The 14,809-nt window shown below is 37.7% G+C and overlaps 1 protein-coding gene and 1 non-coding gene across 6 annotated transcripts in view; one reads left to right on the forward strand and one right to left on the reverse strand.

Moving 5' to 3' along the window:
* The window catches only part of Smg1 (SMG1 nonsense mediated mRNA decay associated PI3K related kinase), a 104,431-nt gene that overhangs the window by 53,724 nt on the left and 35,898 nt on the right, over positions 1 to 14,809 (reverse strand). For 3 of the 5 annotated variants that reach the window (XM_006985683.4, XM_042282361.2, XM_042282371.2), the window contains 10 exons: positions 12,347 to 12,472; positions 11,843 to 11,915; positions 10,662 to 10,759; positions 8,648 to 8,821; positions 6,291 to 6,515; positions 5,158 to 5,259; positions 4,193 to 4,462; positions 1,036 to 1,166; positions 765 to 926; positions 57 to 175 (listed from right to left, as the gene is read on the reverse strand). In XM_006985683.4, the coding sequence (XP_006985745.1) occupies positions 57 to 175; positions 765 to 926; positions 1,036 to 1,166; positions 4,193 to 4,462; positions 5,158 to 5,259; positions 6,291 to 6,515; positions 8,648 to 8,821; positions 10,662 to 10,759; positions 11,843 to 11,915; positions 12,347 to 12,472 (1,480 nt within the window). The remainder of the gene's footprint in view (positions 1 to 56; positions 176 to 764; positions 927 to 1,035; positions 1,167 to 4,192; positions 4,463 to 5,157; positions 5,260 to 6,290; positions 6,516 to 8,647; positions 8,822 to 10,661; positions 10,760 to 11,842; positions 11,916 to 12,346; positions 12,473 to 14,809) is intronic. The other 2 variants (XM_076550783.1, XM_042282374.2) reach the window with 1 other exon arrangement.
* Trnaa-agc (transfer RNA alanine (anticodon AGC)) lies at positions 9,655 to 9,727 on the forward strand. Its single transcript has one exon. It is a non-coding gene; the product is annotated as a tRNA-Ala (tRNA).

The raw sequence follows: 14,809 nt of genomic DNA on the forward strand, positions 1-14,809 counted from the left end.
ATTAACCAATATTCTCTTTTAAAGGGTAAACAAAATTAAAACATTAAGTCTCTTACTGTTGGCTAAAAGGCCTTTGGAAAATTTATGAAAAGATGGAAGGGAGAATAAAGGTGCATATGTTTCAGACTTCTTCATTAATACAGCCACTTCCAAAGCCCATGTCATTAATAATTTCCTGAAACATAAAATAAACAGTTGGCTTTATATTAAAACAAAAAAACAAAAACCACAGAACATTTTCTTCTATCAGTTTTCTTTTGATTTTTCCAACAATACAAGTAATAAAAAAAAAGGGGGGGGGGGCTGGAGCTGGAGAGACTGTACAGTGGTTGAGTGCACACTGCCCTTGCAGAGGACTGAAGTTCAGTTTCCAGGACCCACACCAGCCAGCTTACAACAATCTGTTACTCCAGTGCCAGGAGAATCTCATACCACAAAGCTCCAAGAGCACTGCACTCCACAGATACACACACACACACAAAAAAAAAAAAACCCACAAAATTAAATGTAAGATAAATCTACAAGTAAAAAGCTAAGTCTAGAGAAATTTGTTTCTGTATCATGGTAGTCTGTTTCTGAAAAGCAGCAGAGTGCCACGGGAAAATCTCCCCAAAGTAGAGCCCAGCAACAGGGTACACAAAAATCAAGTAACAACCAATCAAGTGCTTCACAATGAAGCTGTAATCTACATTTCTTAGTCGCAAATCACAAAGAATTAATAAATTTAGGAACTTAGTATTATTTTTAAAAAATTACTTAGGTACCTTGTGTCCTGGTTAAGATTATCTTTCTTTAGCAATATTCCCAAAAGATTTAATATAATTGAGAAATGTTTTTTTGTGGCTGTAGTTACAGTACTAATCACGGCACCATCAAATAATGAAGGGGATGAAGAGCTAAGACTACTGGATATGAAGTGATCATGCCTGAAAGACAAAGTGGAGACCATCTTTTCAGCTGTCATCACACGAAGACAACAAACTCAGAAACAAACATTTCTGGCTTTTTTCTTCTGAGAATCTGTGAGCACAGTACCTGGTACAATGGGAATACAAGGTGTAGAGCACTGCATACTGAATGGCAGGGAAGTGAACGGCCAAGTCACTATGCACAATCATCAGATTCTTACTCAGCAATGCAAACACAGTTGGAGACAGTGCCCACATCTGCCAAGGTAAAAACAAAATATATTTATGGCTCCCTCAAGACAAACACAAGCATACACAGACAATCTACCTTTAGAATCAAATGTGCTAAGACACTGAAAACCTAAAATGATGGTCTGAAACTTGGAAATTAACTAGTACACAAAGTTAGGGTATTCCAGCAATCAGTTTCTCAAGTTACGCTGAGTGGCATCTGTTTAATCCAGGAATACCTCAACTGTCCACTGTCATGAGGCATCAGCCATTAAAAGGAGGAGCTGGCTGCCTCTAATACAGCTTTCTTTACAAAGGGAATATACATAATAAAGTATACCTCAATCAAGCTATTTAAAACAAAAGCAAGAAATGAGTGCACAACTAAATTTGGGGCAAAGGGCCAGTTTGTTGACGTCTGTCTGGTTTAAGCAAAGCCAGCAATCCTGCCTCTAAGCCGTTTCCACCCATTCCTTTTTCTCTAAGACACAATGCTCTATCTGACTACCTGCCTCACCCATTGCTTTTTCAGATTGCCAAATCATCACACATCAAGCTTCGCCAATCTATATAGGACATGAATTCCTCAAAAATTAAAATTAGGTGTATTTAAGAAGGGAGTTTCTCATAGGCCTCAGATGTAAGGAGAAAGTAGCAGAAAAGAAGGGGCATCTATGGGACAGTGTGGCTACTCTGACCACACAAGCTAGAGAAAGCAAGCACAAGCATAGAGTCATCTTCTAAGAAAATGTTATCATTTATTATAGAACCTAAAATTATTGTTTCTGTATGGTCCAATAGGAGAAAGAAGTATATAAACTAGTAATTATAAAATCAAAAGGAGGTAGCCAGATGTGTTACCACATCTTTAATTCTAGTACTTGGGAAGCAAAGGCAGAGGTGGGCAGATCTCTTTAGGTCTTACACCAGCCAGAACTATACGGCTAAATTAAAGAGACCGGGGGGGGGGGGGGGGGTGAAAAGTGATGCCACTTCAAATATAGTATTACATCATTTTATTTTTTGTAATATTGGGACTCTGTCAAGTAGTTACATACCTAAACTTCTCCCTTCCCCACACACCTGGTATGTTTCTATATATGTAGATGTTTTTATTAGGACATCGTCATACATGTACATAATGTATTTTGATCACATTCACCCCTCTTCCATTACCCTATGATCCCCTACTAATCCTTTTCTTCTCAAACTCTCTACTTCAACTATGTGTCTATTTTTTAAGACCCAACAAATTTGTTAGTATTGTTTATAGGAACATGAGCACCTTTATCAGAGGATACACACACAAAAAAAAAGTCTCTCCCCCAACAACTATTAATTTTGTAATAAAGATCCCTAGGGAGGGGTAAAGAACTTGTCATTTTTTGACAGTGTCTCACTGTACAGACTAACATCTAGTTGCAGGCTGGTCTAGAACCTACAATCCCCCTGCCTCCACCCTCTATGTTCTCAGATAATAAGCATGCACTACCACATCTGGCTGAAAATTCTTCCCATTTGTTTTTATTATTTTTTTAAGAGAAGGGGAAGGAAAGAAAGAGAGGGAGGGAGGGAGGGAGGGAGGGAGGGGGGGGGGAGAGAGGGGGAGAGAGGGGGAGGGGAGGAGGGGGGAGAGAGAGAGAGAGAGAGAGAGAGAGAGAGAGAGAGAGAGAGAGAGAGAGAGAGAGAGAGAGAGAGAGAGAGAGAGAGAGAGAGAGAATATGTTGGAGTTATATACAGGCTGTTGTGAGCAACCTGATAAAAGTGCTGGGAACCAAACTTAGGTCCTCTGCAAGAGCAATACTTGCTCTCATTAGCTGACCCATCTCTCCAGCCCCTTTTCTGAAGTTAGAAAAGAGATCTTTCATCTTCCAAAAAAAAAGAAAAAAGGAAATATTAGCGGATTCTCCAATACTCATCCTCACCCCCATCTCTTCTACACAATGCACAAAAATAATTATATAAGGCACAAAACTAACATCATTCCCGCTGGGCAGTGATGGCACACACCTTTAGTCCCAGCACTTGGGAAGGCAGAGGCAGGCGGATCTCTGTGAGTTCAAGACAGCCTGGTCTATAAAACAAGTTCCAGGAAAGCCAGGGCTACCCAGAGAAACACTGTCTCTAAAAAAAAAGAAAGAGCCGGGCGGTGGTGGCGCACGCCTTTAATCCCAGCACTCGGGAGGCAGAGCCAGGTGGATCTCTGTGAGTTCGAGGCCAGCCTGGGCTACCAAATGAGTTCCAGGAAAGGCGCAAAGCTACACAGAGAAACCCTGTCTCGAAAAACCAAAAAAAAAAAAAAAAAAAAAAAAAGAAAGAAAGAAAAAGAAAAATATGAGCCTAGGCTGAGAAGATGGCTCAGTGGGTAAAGTGCTCACTACGCAAACACAAGGACATGAGTTCAGATCCCCAACACCCACATAAAGTAGGCATACAGCTAGCTGCAATCTCAGCTCTCAAGAGACAGACTAACTAGCTGAAATCAGTGATGCCCAGGTTCAATGACAGATCCTATCTCAAAAATTAAGATGGAGAGCAATTTAAGAAGGTACCAATAGGGCAAATCCCAGCACTTGGGAGGCAGAGCCAGGTGGATCTCTGTGAATTCGAGGCCAGCCTGGTCTACAGAGTGAGATCTAAAACAGGCACCAAAACTACACAGAGAAACCCTGTCTCGAAAAACCAAAAAAAGGGGGGGAAAGGTACCAAATCGTGAACTCTGGCCCTGCACCACAAATAAAATATATGAGGTTATGAATGGACATGGTGATACATGCCTATAATCTCAGCATCTGAGGTTAATCTGGTCTATATATACTCTACTACAAAAAAAGAAGTAAACGAGATAGGAAAGGGTGGAAAGGGCTTAACCATGGATAATCTTTATGGTCAGGAGTGGTGGTATATGCCAGTAATCCTGGTCAGTACTCAGGAAGCTAAAGCAATAACACAATGAGTTCAAGGCCCACCTGGGCCACACAGCAGAACTTGCCTCAAAACCAGAAATAACACAAAATGCATAAATAACTAAGTCTTTACAATTAAAGACTCACCCCAATTAATGAGTTTTTGGCATTTCCAATTGTAGTCAGGGCACTGAGATCAAATATAACTACAAAGTTGGCATTATCAACATTGAAAACATGATTCTGAAAAGCCTCATGTTTAATCTCAGAACAGGCATCAGGGAGCTGGAGACTGTGTAGCAGATTATTTAGTGCACAAGTTATTTCTCCCAAAATTAATTTATATGCAGTCTCCAGAACAGGAATATTCTTCAAGCTGAGCACTGCTTGATAAACAGCATGGGCCACAGCAACAACCTACAAAAAAAATTTCAAGGAAGTAGTTAAAAATCATTATATACAGCATGCTAGGGAGATAAGCATTCAAGATTTAGATGCTCACAGTCCATAACACCCAAAAGCTTCATTTTACAAGACCAACCTTAAGTACCCTATATATTAATGAGCTTTTTACAAAGCTCTATGGACTTATTATAAAGAAAGAATGCTCTAAAAACTGCCAGTATTAAATTTCTCAAGAAGCACTGCAGGGCTTTTTTTTTTTTTTTTTTTTTTTTAAAGTCAATACCAACACATATACAAACACCAGATTAAGCTTGATTTCCCCCTATCTACCTAAGTCTATAGTCAATTTGGAGTATCAGCTGATTAGTAATTAGTAATTTTTATTTTATTTAATTTGTTAGTAATTTTTATTTTTAATACATGTAATTCTTTTGAATTTATACCTTTAGAAATAAATCTGCCTCTTTGCCTTTGTAGAAATTTACCAAAATCAATTTAATGAAAGTAAATTGTGGGTACTCTTAATAGGTTATTAGGTACCTCATTCATGAAGGTAATAGTTTAATATGTATTAACCTAAAGCATTCACTGTAATCCCTTTATACTCAATATCAAGTGTTTCATACTGACATAGTCTGCTAAGCAACAGAAGTCCAACTTTTCAATGTCTGAGGCAATTCACTTGTTGTTATCCATGTATTACATACCTCTTTTTCTTTATGGTATCGTAAAAATAGCAGTTTAGATGATGGTATAAAAAGCTTTTCTACAAACGATGATGGTAGTTTTGTATTTATCTGCTCAACAATCTAAAAACACAAAATTTTAAAATAAGCTTGTTACAAAAAGGCAAGAATTTCCTTAAATACACATTACTAAGTGAAAAAATGTCAATATAAAAGGACTACATAGTTAGCAATTTTTTTTTAAACCCCTCAAGACAGGGTTTCTCTGTGTAGCCCTGGCTGTCCTAGAACTCACTCTGTAGACCAGGCTGGCCTCGAATTCACAGAGATCCACCTGCCTCTGCCTCCCTCAGTGCTCGGATTAAAGGCATGCACCACCACCACCTAGTTGGCAATTCTTAAAAAAGGCAAAACCATGGAGACAGTAAAAGGACCAGGAGTTCTTTAAAATACTAAAATTGGATAAAGTGCCAGGAGGAGGCAATCAACAGCCTACATGAGCCAGGTAGGACATGCGTTTCTAATTACAGAAGCTAAGTACTAAGTATAAAGACTCATTATTCCATTATATTTTAAAGGGAGCAGTTAAAAACAGCTAATAAATTAAAGGAAAAGAAATTAAGTAAAAAAAATCATATATTAGTTTTTTTCTAAGAAATAAAATATAAGCAGGTTTTTGAAAGTAGTCAAGCACCTTCTCCCATATAGCACTTATCAGGTGCACTAGCAGGTCTCTGGCAAAGGGCAAAATGTCATCAACACAATGTCAGAGAAATTAAGACTAAAGTGAGCTACCAAACACTAAAGGCAATTTGATAATAGAAAAAAAGCATACCGAACTAAAAAAATGACAGTTATCAATGGACTCTTAAAAAGATAAAAGCAGCCGGGCGGTGGTGGCGCACGCCTTTAATCCCAGCACTCGGGAGGCAGAGCCAGGCGGATCTCCGTGAGTTCGAGGCCAGCCTGGGCTACCAAGTGAGCTCCAGGAAAGGCGCAAAGCTACGCAGAGAAACCCTGTCTCGAAAAACCAAAAAAAAAAAAAAAAAAGATAAAAGCAAATCCGTTCTTAAAACACATGAAGCAAAGCTCTTTAATTTCTTCCATATCAACTACAAAAACATTTAAAACAACAGAAGGAGTAATTCACATACCAATGTGAGCAAATTCAAGACTGAGATGATATAATCGGTACCACAAGTCTGGCAATTCTCCAGTTGGTCTAATCCATATGTAATGACCATGTCACAATGTATAGTCATGCTAGGATCCAAGCTGCCGAGCAAAACACCAACACACTCATTAGCAGCTGTCAACACAGCCTCAGAAAAAAACACTTGGTTTGCAGCCGTCACGCATCTCATTACTCTGTATAGAACCTGCAAATGGGGAAAACAAGCACCTTTTTAAACACAAGCTTCTCTACACCACTATTTGCTATTTAATGCATCTTCAACTCAAAATTATCTGTCTTTTTAACAGTCTTATTGTTTGGCGAATTTCCTTTTTGATTGAGATGGAACAAAGGCTAACCTAGATTGTCTTTACAGACGTGTACCTCCACACAGGTCACAGTTGATTCTCTAATTCTTGGTAACTAATAAGGACATCTTTAATACAGTATAAAAAAAAAGATCTTGGCTAAAAAGTATTCCAAACTACTATCATGACAAGAAATAGAATCTGTCCCCCTTGAGTTCACTTACAGTCTTCCTCTATTCCTAGAAATTATCAAATGGCTAAAGTTTAGTATCTTTATAATTATGATATACACCACAACTTAGCACACTTAGAAATGTCAAGATCACATCTGCTTAAATGCAGATCTTGGATTTTTTTGTTTATTTGGCTGGTCATTTTGTTTTTATAGTTTTGGGGGTATTTGGTTTTGGTTTTTCAAGACAGGGTTTCTCTGTGTAACAGCCCTGGCTGTCCTGGAACTCACTCTGTAGACCAGGCTAGCCTCAAACTCATGCAGATCTACCTGCCTCTGCCTCCCAATTGCTGAGATTAAAGGTGTGTATCACCACCACCCAGCTAGATGTTGGATTTTTAACAATCTTTTCAAAATAAATACTAAAGTTGCTTTAAGCTAATAGTAAAGTTTGTGTATCAATGACCATGGTAGCCAAGTACTCTACCATTGAGTCCTAGGAGTTCTTTCTCAGGATAAGAATTCCTGATGTGCACAATGCAATTAATGATCATAAAAACCAGATAATTTCTGACATATATACATACACAGAAATCATTAAATTGCAACAGTATTTATGTACTAAATTTCAAATAACCTTTTTAAAAAATGGAAAAGTTCATGCTAAAAAGTATCACAGATCTATAACAATCAATCGAGTTGTCTCTTAAATATGTAAGTTTCATTAATGCTATTCACAAAAGCCAAAATTGAAGGCCTTCGTAACATATTTAAAATATAACTGTTCTGAGAAAGTTTATGTTCCTTTCCTTTTGTTTTGCATTTGAGTTAACTGTCTTTACTTCACTCTTCAAGCAACAGCCTTTTAAGTAATAAAAAGGGAAGAAAGAAATAAAATGAAGCCATTTTAAAGATTTCTTTATCAACACGCAAGCTTAGTTATATATATAAAATCTGATACTTCTGCTCTAGTACACACCTACCTTAACAAGGATTACACAATACTTTATTCATCTAGCAAAGTTATGCTCCTAAAAAGCCGGCACTGTGCCTGACCACTTCAGTCATGTAGACCGTCTTCCCTGGCTGCCACACATGCATCTCCCTCCTCACTCCAGAGGACTCACTGCTCAGGGCTCATTTCTCTCTGCTAAACTACAACATGCATTGATGACGCATGTGCAGTACTCTGGTCACTTCTCATACCTGGCTTCAGGCTGATATTTTAAAACTGCATTTTTTTTTAACATCAAAGAATATACAATCATGTGACTCCTGAGTTCCATCTTGTCATGCTCAAAGAAAATGACCAGTTTATTTTCACTGCAGTAAGGAGTAGGAATAGCATTCAGGTTTCCATGCAAGGCAAAGGCTCTACTACAAACTACACGGTCAACCCAAGAAAATGATCTCTGATGCTTTCTCTATAGTGTATTATTCCTATTGTGTTGAAAGCTAAAAGGACACTCAATTTTTAAAGAAAAGTTAGTATTAATTTTAAAGTTTTAAAATTATATATTAAACATAGTAAGTGCAGGATGAGGGAAAGTTTGGTGCTTTATAAGGTGAGGTAAGAATAAAGCCTACACAAGGCACTAGGTTCAACCCCAGTACCAAAGAATATAAAAATAAAAATACATGCATCTGTGAAGGAACTCCTTAAAGAAATGTCAAGAGTGTGTAAGAATTCAGAGTGACCCTTTCTTGGTGGGGTGAGGATGGTGGTTGATAAGAAGACTTCCCTACTTTTCTAAATAAGGAAGTAAACAGACACAAACACATTTAACACAAAAGGTTAATATAGTTCACTGGGTACAGAGGGCCCTTACAACACAACCTGGCTTTTAAGACACTTACATCTGTGACATATGCCTCAGTAATTGGTGGACCCCGAATTGGGCTGAAGCGCTCCCCAATGCTCCTCACCACAGTACTGAATACTCGGAGAAGTGCTGCCAGCTTTGGTAATGACACTGATGGAGGAGGAACATCTTCATCCACTGATTCCCCAGAGGCCACATGGCTGAGGTCCTAGATGTAAATATACAACATTCTTACTGAAACAATAGCACACTGAGGTTTGCTTTGGCTTTATCGCTATAAGCTGGTAACCAGTCATCAAGCCCAAGCCCTTGCACATACTAGGCAAGGGCTCTGTAGTGAGCTACATTCCAGCTCCTATTTCTTTTTAATCTCCTCTTCCCAACCCCCAACATTTTATTTTGAGAGAGTCTATTATGTTGCCAAGACTTCTGGGCTCCATCGATCCTCTTATCTCAGCCTCTAGAGTAGCAAAGACTTATCCAATGTCTTCCAATGCTTTAAGTCACTTAATTTTAGCAGGTTATTGTTTTGTTTTGTAAAAACAGGGTCTCACTAAGTAGTCCTGCTGGCCTGGAACTCAATATGTAGAACATGCTGGCCTCCAACACACAGAGATCTGCCTAACTCTGCCTCCCAGGTCCTGGAATTAAAGGTATGTTCAACTACACCTGGCCCTAGAAAAGATTATCAATTAAGAGAAATTTTAGCCTAAAAGAGGAAACATAGGACTCCATATACCTAAAGTTCTCTATAAACCATTCCACACAAAACTAGGTAAATTATGAAAATGATCTGCAACAATACAGATGTTGAGGAAAAAAACAAATTCTTATGCATATATTATATTGTTGTATAAGTACAAAAGGCACACCAAAGTTTTGGCATTCCTAAATTTGTATTCTACTAAATTCTTATTCCATACAATTTTTGACCAACAAATTAAGAATATATTAATAGTATGCACTGAGAAAGGAAAGGGATTAGAAATTTGAAGACCTACTCTACAGACTTAAAATCTTATTGAAAGTATAAAATTGGGGTTGGGGATTTAGCTCAGTGGTAGAGCGCTTGCCTAGCAAGCACAAGGCCCTGAGTTCAATCCTCAGCTCCAAAAATAATAATAATAATAATAAAATAAAAGTATAAAATGTACCCAAAGACAATTATTAAGATTGGGTGCTAGAAATAACATATTTCTATAAATAATTAAGTACCCCCCCAAAAAAAAAAAGAAAGAAAGAAAGAAAAAGTAGTAGTATTAAAAATGCCTAAGGGAAGTGTCTCTATCTATGAAAATGGGTAGTTTTTGAAAGATTAATCTCTATAGGTAAGGGGGGGACATGCATTCTGTTATGTTTCAAGGGACAAAAGAAAAATATGAAAATATAAAATTCTAGTTTTTTTTTTTTTTTTTTTACTGAAGAAAGCAAATAAGCCCATTAGTGACGAAAGTGGTAGAATAATGAATAAACTCTGACTGGAAGTGAGCAAAGAACTTAAGCAAACTGAGTATGTGGACAGCCAAACAGGAACCACGGCACTCCCATGGAGACAACAAAGGCTTAAGCCATAGTAGTGGGTCCAGCAGCAAGGGCAAAGGCTGCAGGAAGCCCCCTGAAAGTCGCCACATTCACACACAGTTGCACCAGTGGAATAAAGCCAAGGCTTGTCCTCCACACCATGATATGAGAGCCTCTGAATACTCTAGGCCTGCCTGCATGTTTCAGTTCTAAATTATATCAATCTACCTTTGGTAATAAAAAAATAAATAAAATAGGAATGAACAATGGGATTTGCCTTTAAGATAAATACCTGCTATCAAGAACATTTAAACTTTGCATAATATTATGCATATATATGTGTGTGTGTGAAAGATTATATATACACAAACTTTCTGGTTACTTAAATAGCAAAAATAAAATAAATTAAAAAACAATCTCAACAATCGTATAATTTCTGCTTAAATGTCTGACAATCTTAATTATCTGTAAAATAAACCTAATTGTGTTTATAATCTTTGAGACTAACTTGGTTTTCTACAACTTACCTCAGCATATGCCTCCATGTCTTCAAGAAATTGACCAAGAAGAGTGGTAGAAAATGCAAGGTCAGCTACCCAAAATGGCTCCAAACTCTGCAACCACCCTTGACATCATGGAAGAAATTTTGAAGAGGCAGGGGGGAAAAAGTGTGGGAGGGATTACCAAAAGTAAAAATGAACCCTGCTTTCCAGCTATTTACTCTTAAAACATGCCCTGTATTGTAACATTAGAACTGCCACTAAAAAGCATGCTGGTGATTAATCAAGCCTCTTTTAATGTTATAGAAATTCACATCCTTCAGAATTCAGTTTGTAAATCTTGTATCATTTTTCAGATTTAATATCTATGTCACCCCACCAACCCACCCACACACCACCGCCCCCGCCACCCCCCCATGACTTAAAATGTACTATCAATCTAGCTTTCTATCCCAGGTCATGGGGCTGTTCATTTGGCTTCACGGCAGAAATGACACCATCCATTCTAATTGGCATACACTTTTCAAAACTTATTATACCAAAGATTCAGAGGAGAGAAACTGTACCATGTGGAACAAGCAGGTGTGTGCAAACAAGTTGAATTATCATTTGTTCTCTATCACAGATGACAATCATCCAATTATTTGTGGCTCATTTAAAATGATCACAAAAGCAACAATAAAAACAATAAATGGGAGCTGGAGAGATGGCTCAGCGGTTAAGAGTACTGACTGCTCTTCCAGAGGACCTGAGTTCAATTCCCAGCACCCACATGGCAGTTCACAACAGTCTATAACTCCAGTTCCAGGGGACCTAACACCCATGGCAAAAAACTAATGCACATTAAAAAAAAAAAAAAAAAAAAACCAAAACGAAACAAAAAAACAGAATCTTCTATTCTAGGTTTCAGGGTATTTCAACCTCTTGACTTTCTTGCTAAACATATTATAGACAACTTCGGATATTGTCTTTAAATTCTCTCACAGTGCAACACTATAATCTGGATTTCTCCCAACCTACTATTTACTACATATTTTTGCTTTGAAGATCAACAGAGCTACCCAGTGATGTTCACTTATATATTTTATATATCTAAATATCTGATATATATATATATTTTATATATCTTCCTGAAGTACCCTTTTTACTAGGTCAGACCAACACTTCTTTGCACAGTATTTACAGAACTGACACAAGCTAAGACTTACCAGACACCTGCTGTGTGAGGGAGGGTTTCTGAGTATGATCTATGTGCCATCCAACTAATATATCAACTGTATCCTTGATGGGGACAAAAAGAGGAGGCCAGTCATTTTAAGGTTTCACTGCTATGTCATCAGGGAGATCACATCACATTAAAAGACCCTAGAAAAAGCTGTTCAATCTACCTGACATGGGAGTTGGAGAGGCAGGAAAAAAAACAAACTGTAGTCATGACACTGAGGCAATGTTTTCTCTTCTATACCAAAGGTATTAATGTCGGGGGGGGGGGGGGGGGGGATGCAGTTGTTACTTTTTTATAAAAACATTATTATTGTCATCATGACCCCTGTTGTGATATTACTGCACCAATTAAGCCCTTTCTTCTAAAACATCACTGATTATATTCAAAGGCTAAGAAGCTTGTTTACTATCTGATGCCTCCACTTCACAAAACCATTCCACCATCAAAAAAAGGTAAGATGGGAATAAAGTCGGAAAAAGAAACTCACCCTAAAATTGGTGCTGAAAATATGAGGGTAGCATCGAGCCACCAAAAGAATGCACTTAACACATTTGCAAAGTAATTCTGGTGTATCCACATTTTCAAGAATGGATTGTAGGCTGGTCATCACAAGCTGAAAAGCAAAGTTACAATCATAAACATTTGACAATGTAGAGAGAAAATAGTTTACTTCACAACTAATTATGAGACCAAAGAAGATAAATTTTTTTCAATATTGTTTAAGATATAAAACTAAAGAGGACAAAAATTACCACTTTATGTAAATATTTCAAGTTCAGCATTTTCAAAAGAAAACAAATTCCATTGCTTTAATTATTTTATGTTAGGCCAAAAAGCAATACTGTTCTCTATTTTAATATCTATTAACATTTTTTTCCTTTCTTATCAACTAACTGTAGTGGTGAAAAAGCATCTCTATGTTATTCTGTGGCTGTGACTAAATTTAAAGTACAAAAATAATAAGATGTAACCAGACGTGGTGGCACACGCCTTTAATCCCAGCAATCAAGAGGCAGAGGAAAGTTGATCTAAGAGTTTGAGGCTAGTCTAGCTAGTCTGGTCCACATAGAAAGCTCCAGGCTAGCCAGGGACACATAACTCTACCAACCAGCACACCCCCCAAAAAGTAAGATGTACTTGGGAAACTGATTTCCTTAACCACGTCAATTACTCTACAATTCAGCATATAGGGTAAAGCTAGGAGCTGTAGCACAGGCCTATAACAACCCCAGCACTTGGGAGGTTGAGGAAGAATAAACAGACCAGGAAAACCAGGGTTATAAAGTAAGGCCTTCTCTTAAAACACTCAAGAATAAAAAGGAAAAGTTTTTCAGAGTTAATCTTGGATAATTACTATGCTTTAAAGCAAACTGTATGCATTTTGTTTCGAATCAAGATGATCTGGAGAGAGTTAGTTAATTAGGATGGGACCCTAGAGATGATATTCAGGCTTCTTTCCACTGAGCACTTATAATGAAAAGAGACCTATCACTTACACAGCTGCTAAAAACCACTTTCCTCAGACAGAAGTTCTTTTTTACATGTATATACATACATACATGTGCATATGCATACACATGTGTGTAATGAAGGGGTATAATGGAGGGATGGAGAGATTGGTCAGCAGCTAAGAATACTTGCTGTTCTTGTAAAGTACTTGGGTTCAGTTCTCAACACCCACAGAAGAGCTCACAACTATCTGTAACTCCAGTCTAGGGGATCTGATGCCTTTTTATACCCTGTGCAGGCACCACACAAACACATGGTTGCATATACAAAACTCATAAAACAATATAAATTAATATTTTAAAAAGGTAACACTAGAATTTTAAAGTCACCATTTTGCAGTAGCCAATGTTAGAATCTGGATATTAAAATCACTGAATGAAACATTATTAAAACACCAGGACATCCAAAGATCAAGACACCAGACCCATACTGCTCATCTGAAAGGGGAAAAAAAGCTTCATAATAAGATCTGATGATCATTCCCTCAACCAGGGATCACTCTTCAAGTCTAATAGAGGGACCAACCTGCTGTCAGGTTGCCTGTAATGAACATATCAAGCATTCATGCTTAAAAATGTTTAAACTGACTCTACTCAGAAGGTACAGTCATTAAAAAAGAGAGAAAGAGGAAGAAGACAGAGAAAAGTAGCACATATAATAAGGAGTGGGTATGGAAAACTATTATTATTGGAGAAATTATTTTGGCCACTCCACATAGTTAAAAGGATAAGAAAGTTTCAAAAAGCATAGTACCAAAGGCTATACTTGAATCTTGAATGGGATCTTGGGTCAGAAGAACCATAGATATACATGGTATCTTAAGGGCAATTACAGACACTTGAACATAGTTTGTACAGGCAATAAAATGCTTTTCTTAAGTGTATAACATTGCTGCTATAGAAGGAATAGGCTCATTCTTCAGTGATATATACTGATATGTAACAGAGTGAATTGTCATATGTATTTAATTTACCTTCAAATACTTCCACAAAAAGTGTTCATGTGAAAATATAATAAGTGTAAGGGATGGAGAGATGGCTCAGTTGATAAAGTGCCTAAAGCATGAGGTAAAGTAAAGCATGAGGACCTAGGTTCAATCACTAGCACTCAATAAAGGCCAGATGTGGTAGCACATGTCTGTAACTCAAGCACTGTAAGGGGAGGAAGAACTGGAGCCAGGTAGGTTACTGAGGTTTACTGATCAGCCAGTGAGAGACCCTGTCTCAAAAAGCTAAGGTAGAAAGCAATAGAAGAAAAAGACTGCTCGCCTCCACACATGTGCATACACACACATTCCACTACCAAAAGAGATAAAGAAACCTATAAGCCAAGTATGGTAGTACACCTTGTAGCATTTGGGAAGCTGACTTAGGAGGATCATCATGAGTTCCAGGCCAGCTTGGAATACAGAGTGAGACCCTGCCTTAAAAACCAAAAAGTG

This window comes from Peromyscus maniculatus, chromosome 1 (assembly GCF_049852395.1).
Source record: "Peromyscus maniculatus bairdii isolate BWxNUB_F1_BW_parent chromosome 1, HU_Pman_BW_mat_3.1, whole genome shotgun sequence".
Taxonomy (NCBI): domain Eukaryota; kingdom Metazoa; phylum Chordata; class Mammalia; order Rodentia; family Cricetidae; genus Peromyscus; species Peromyscus maniculatus.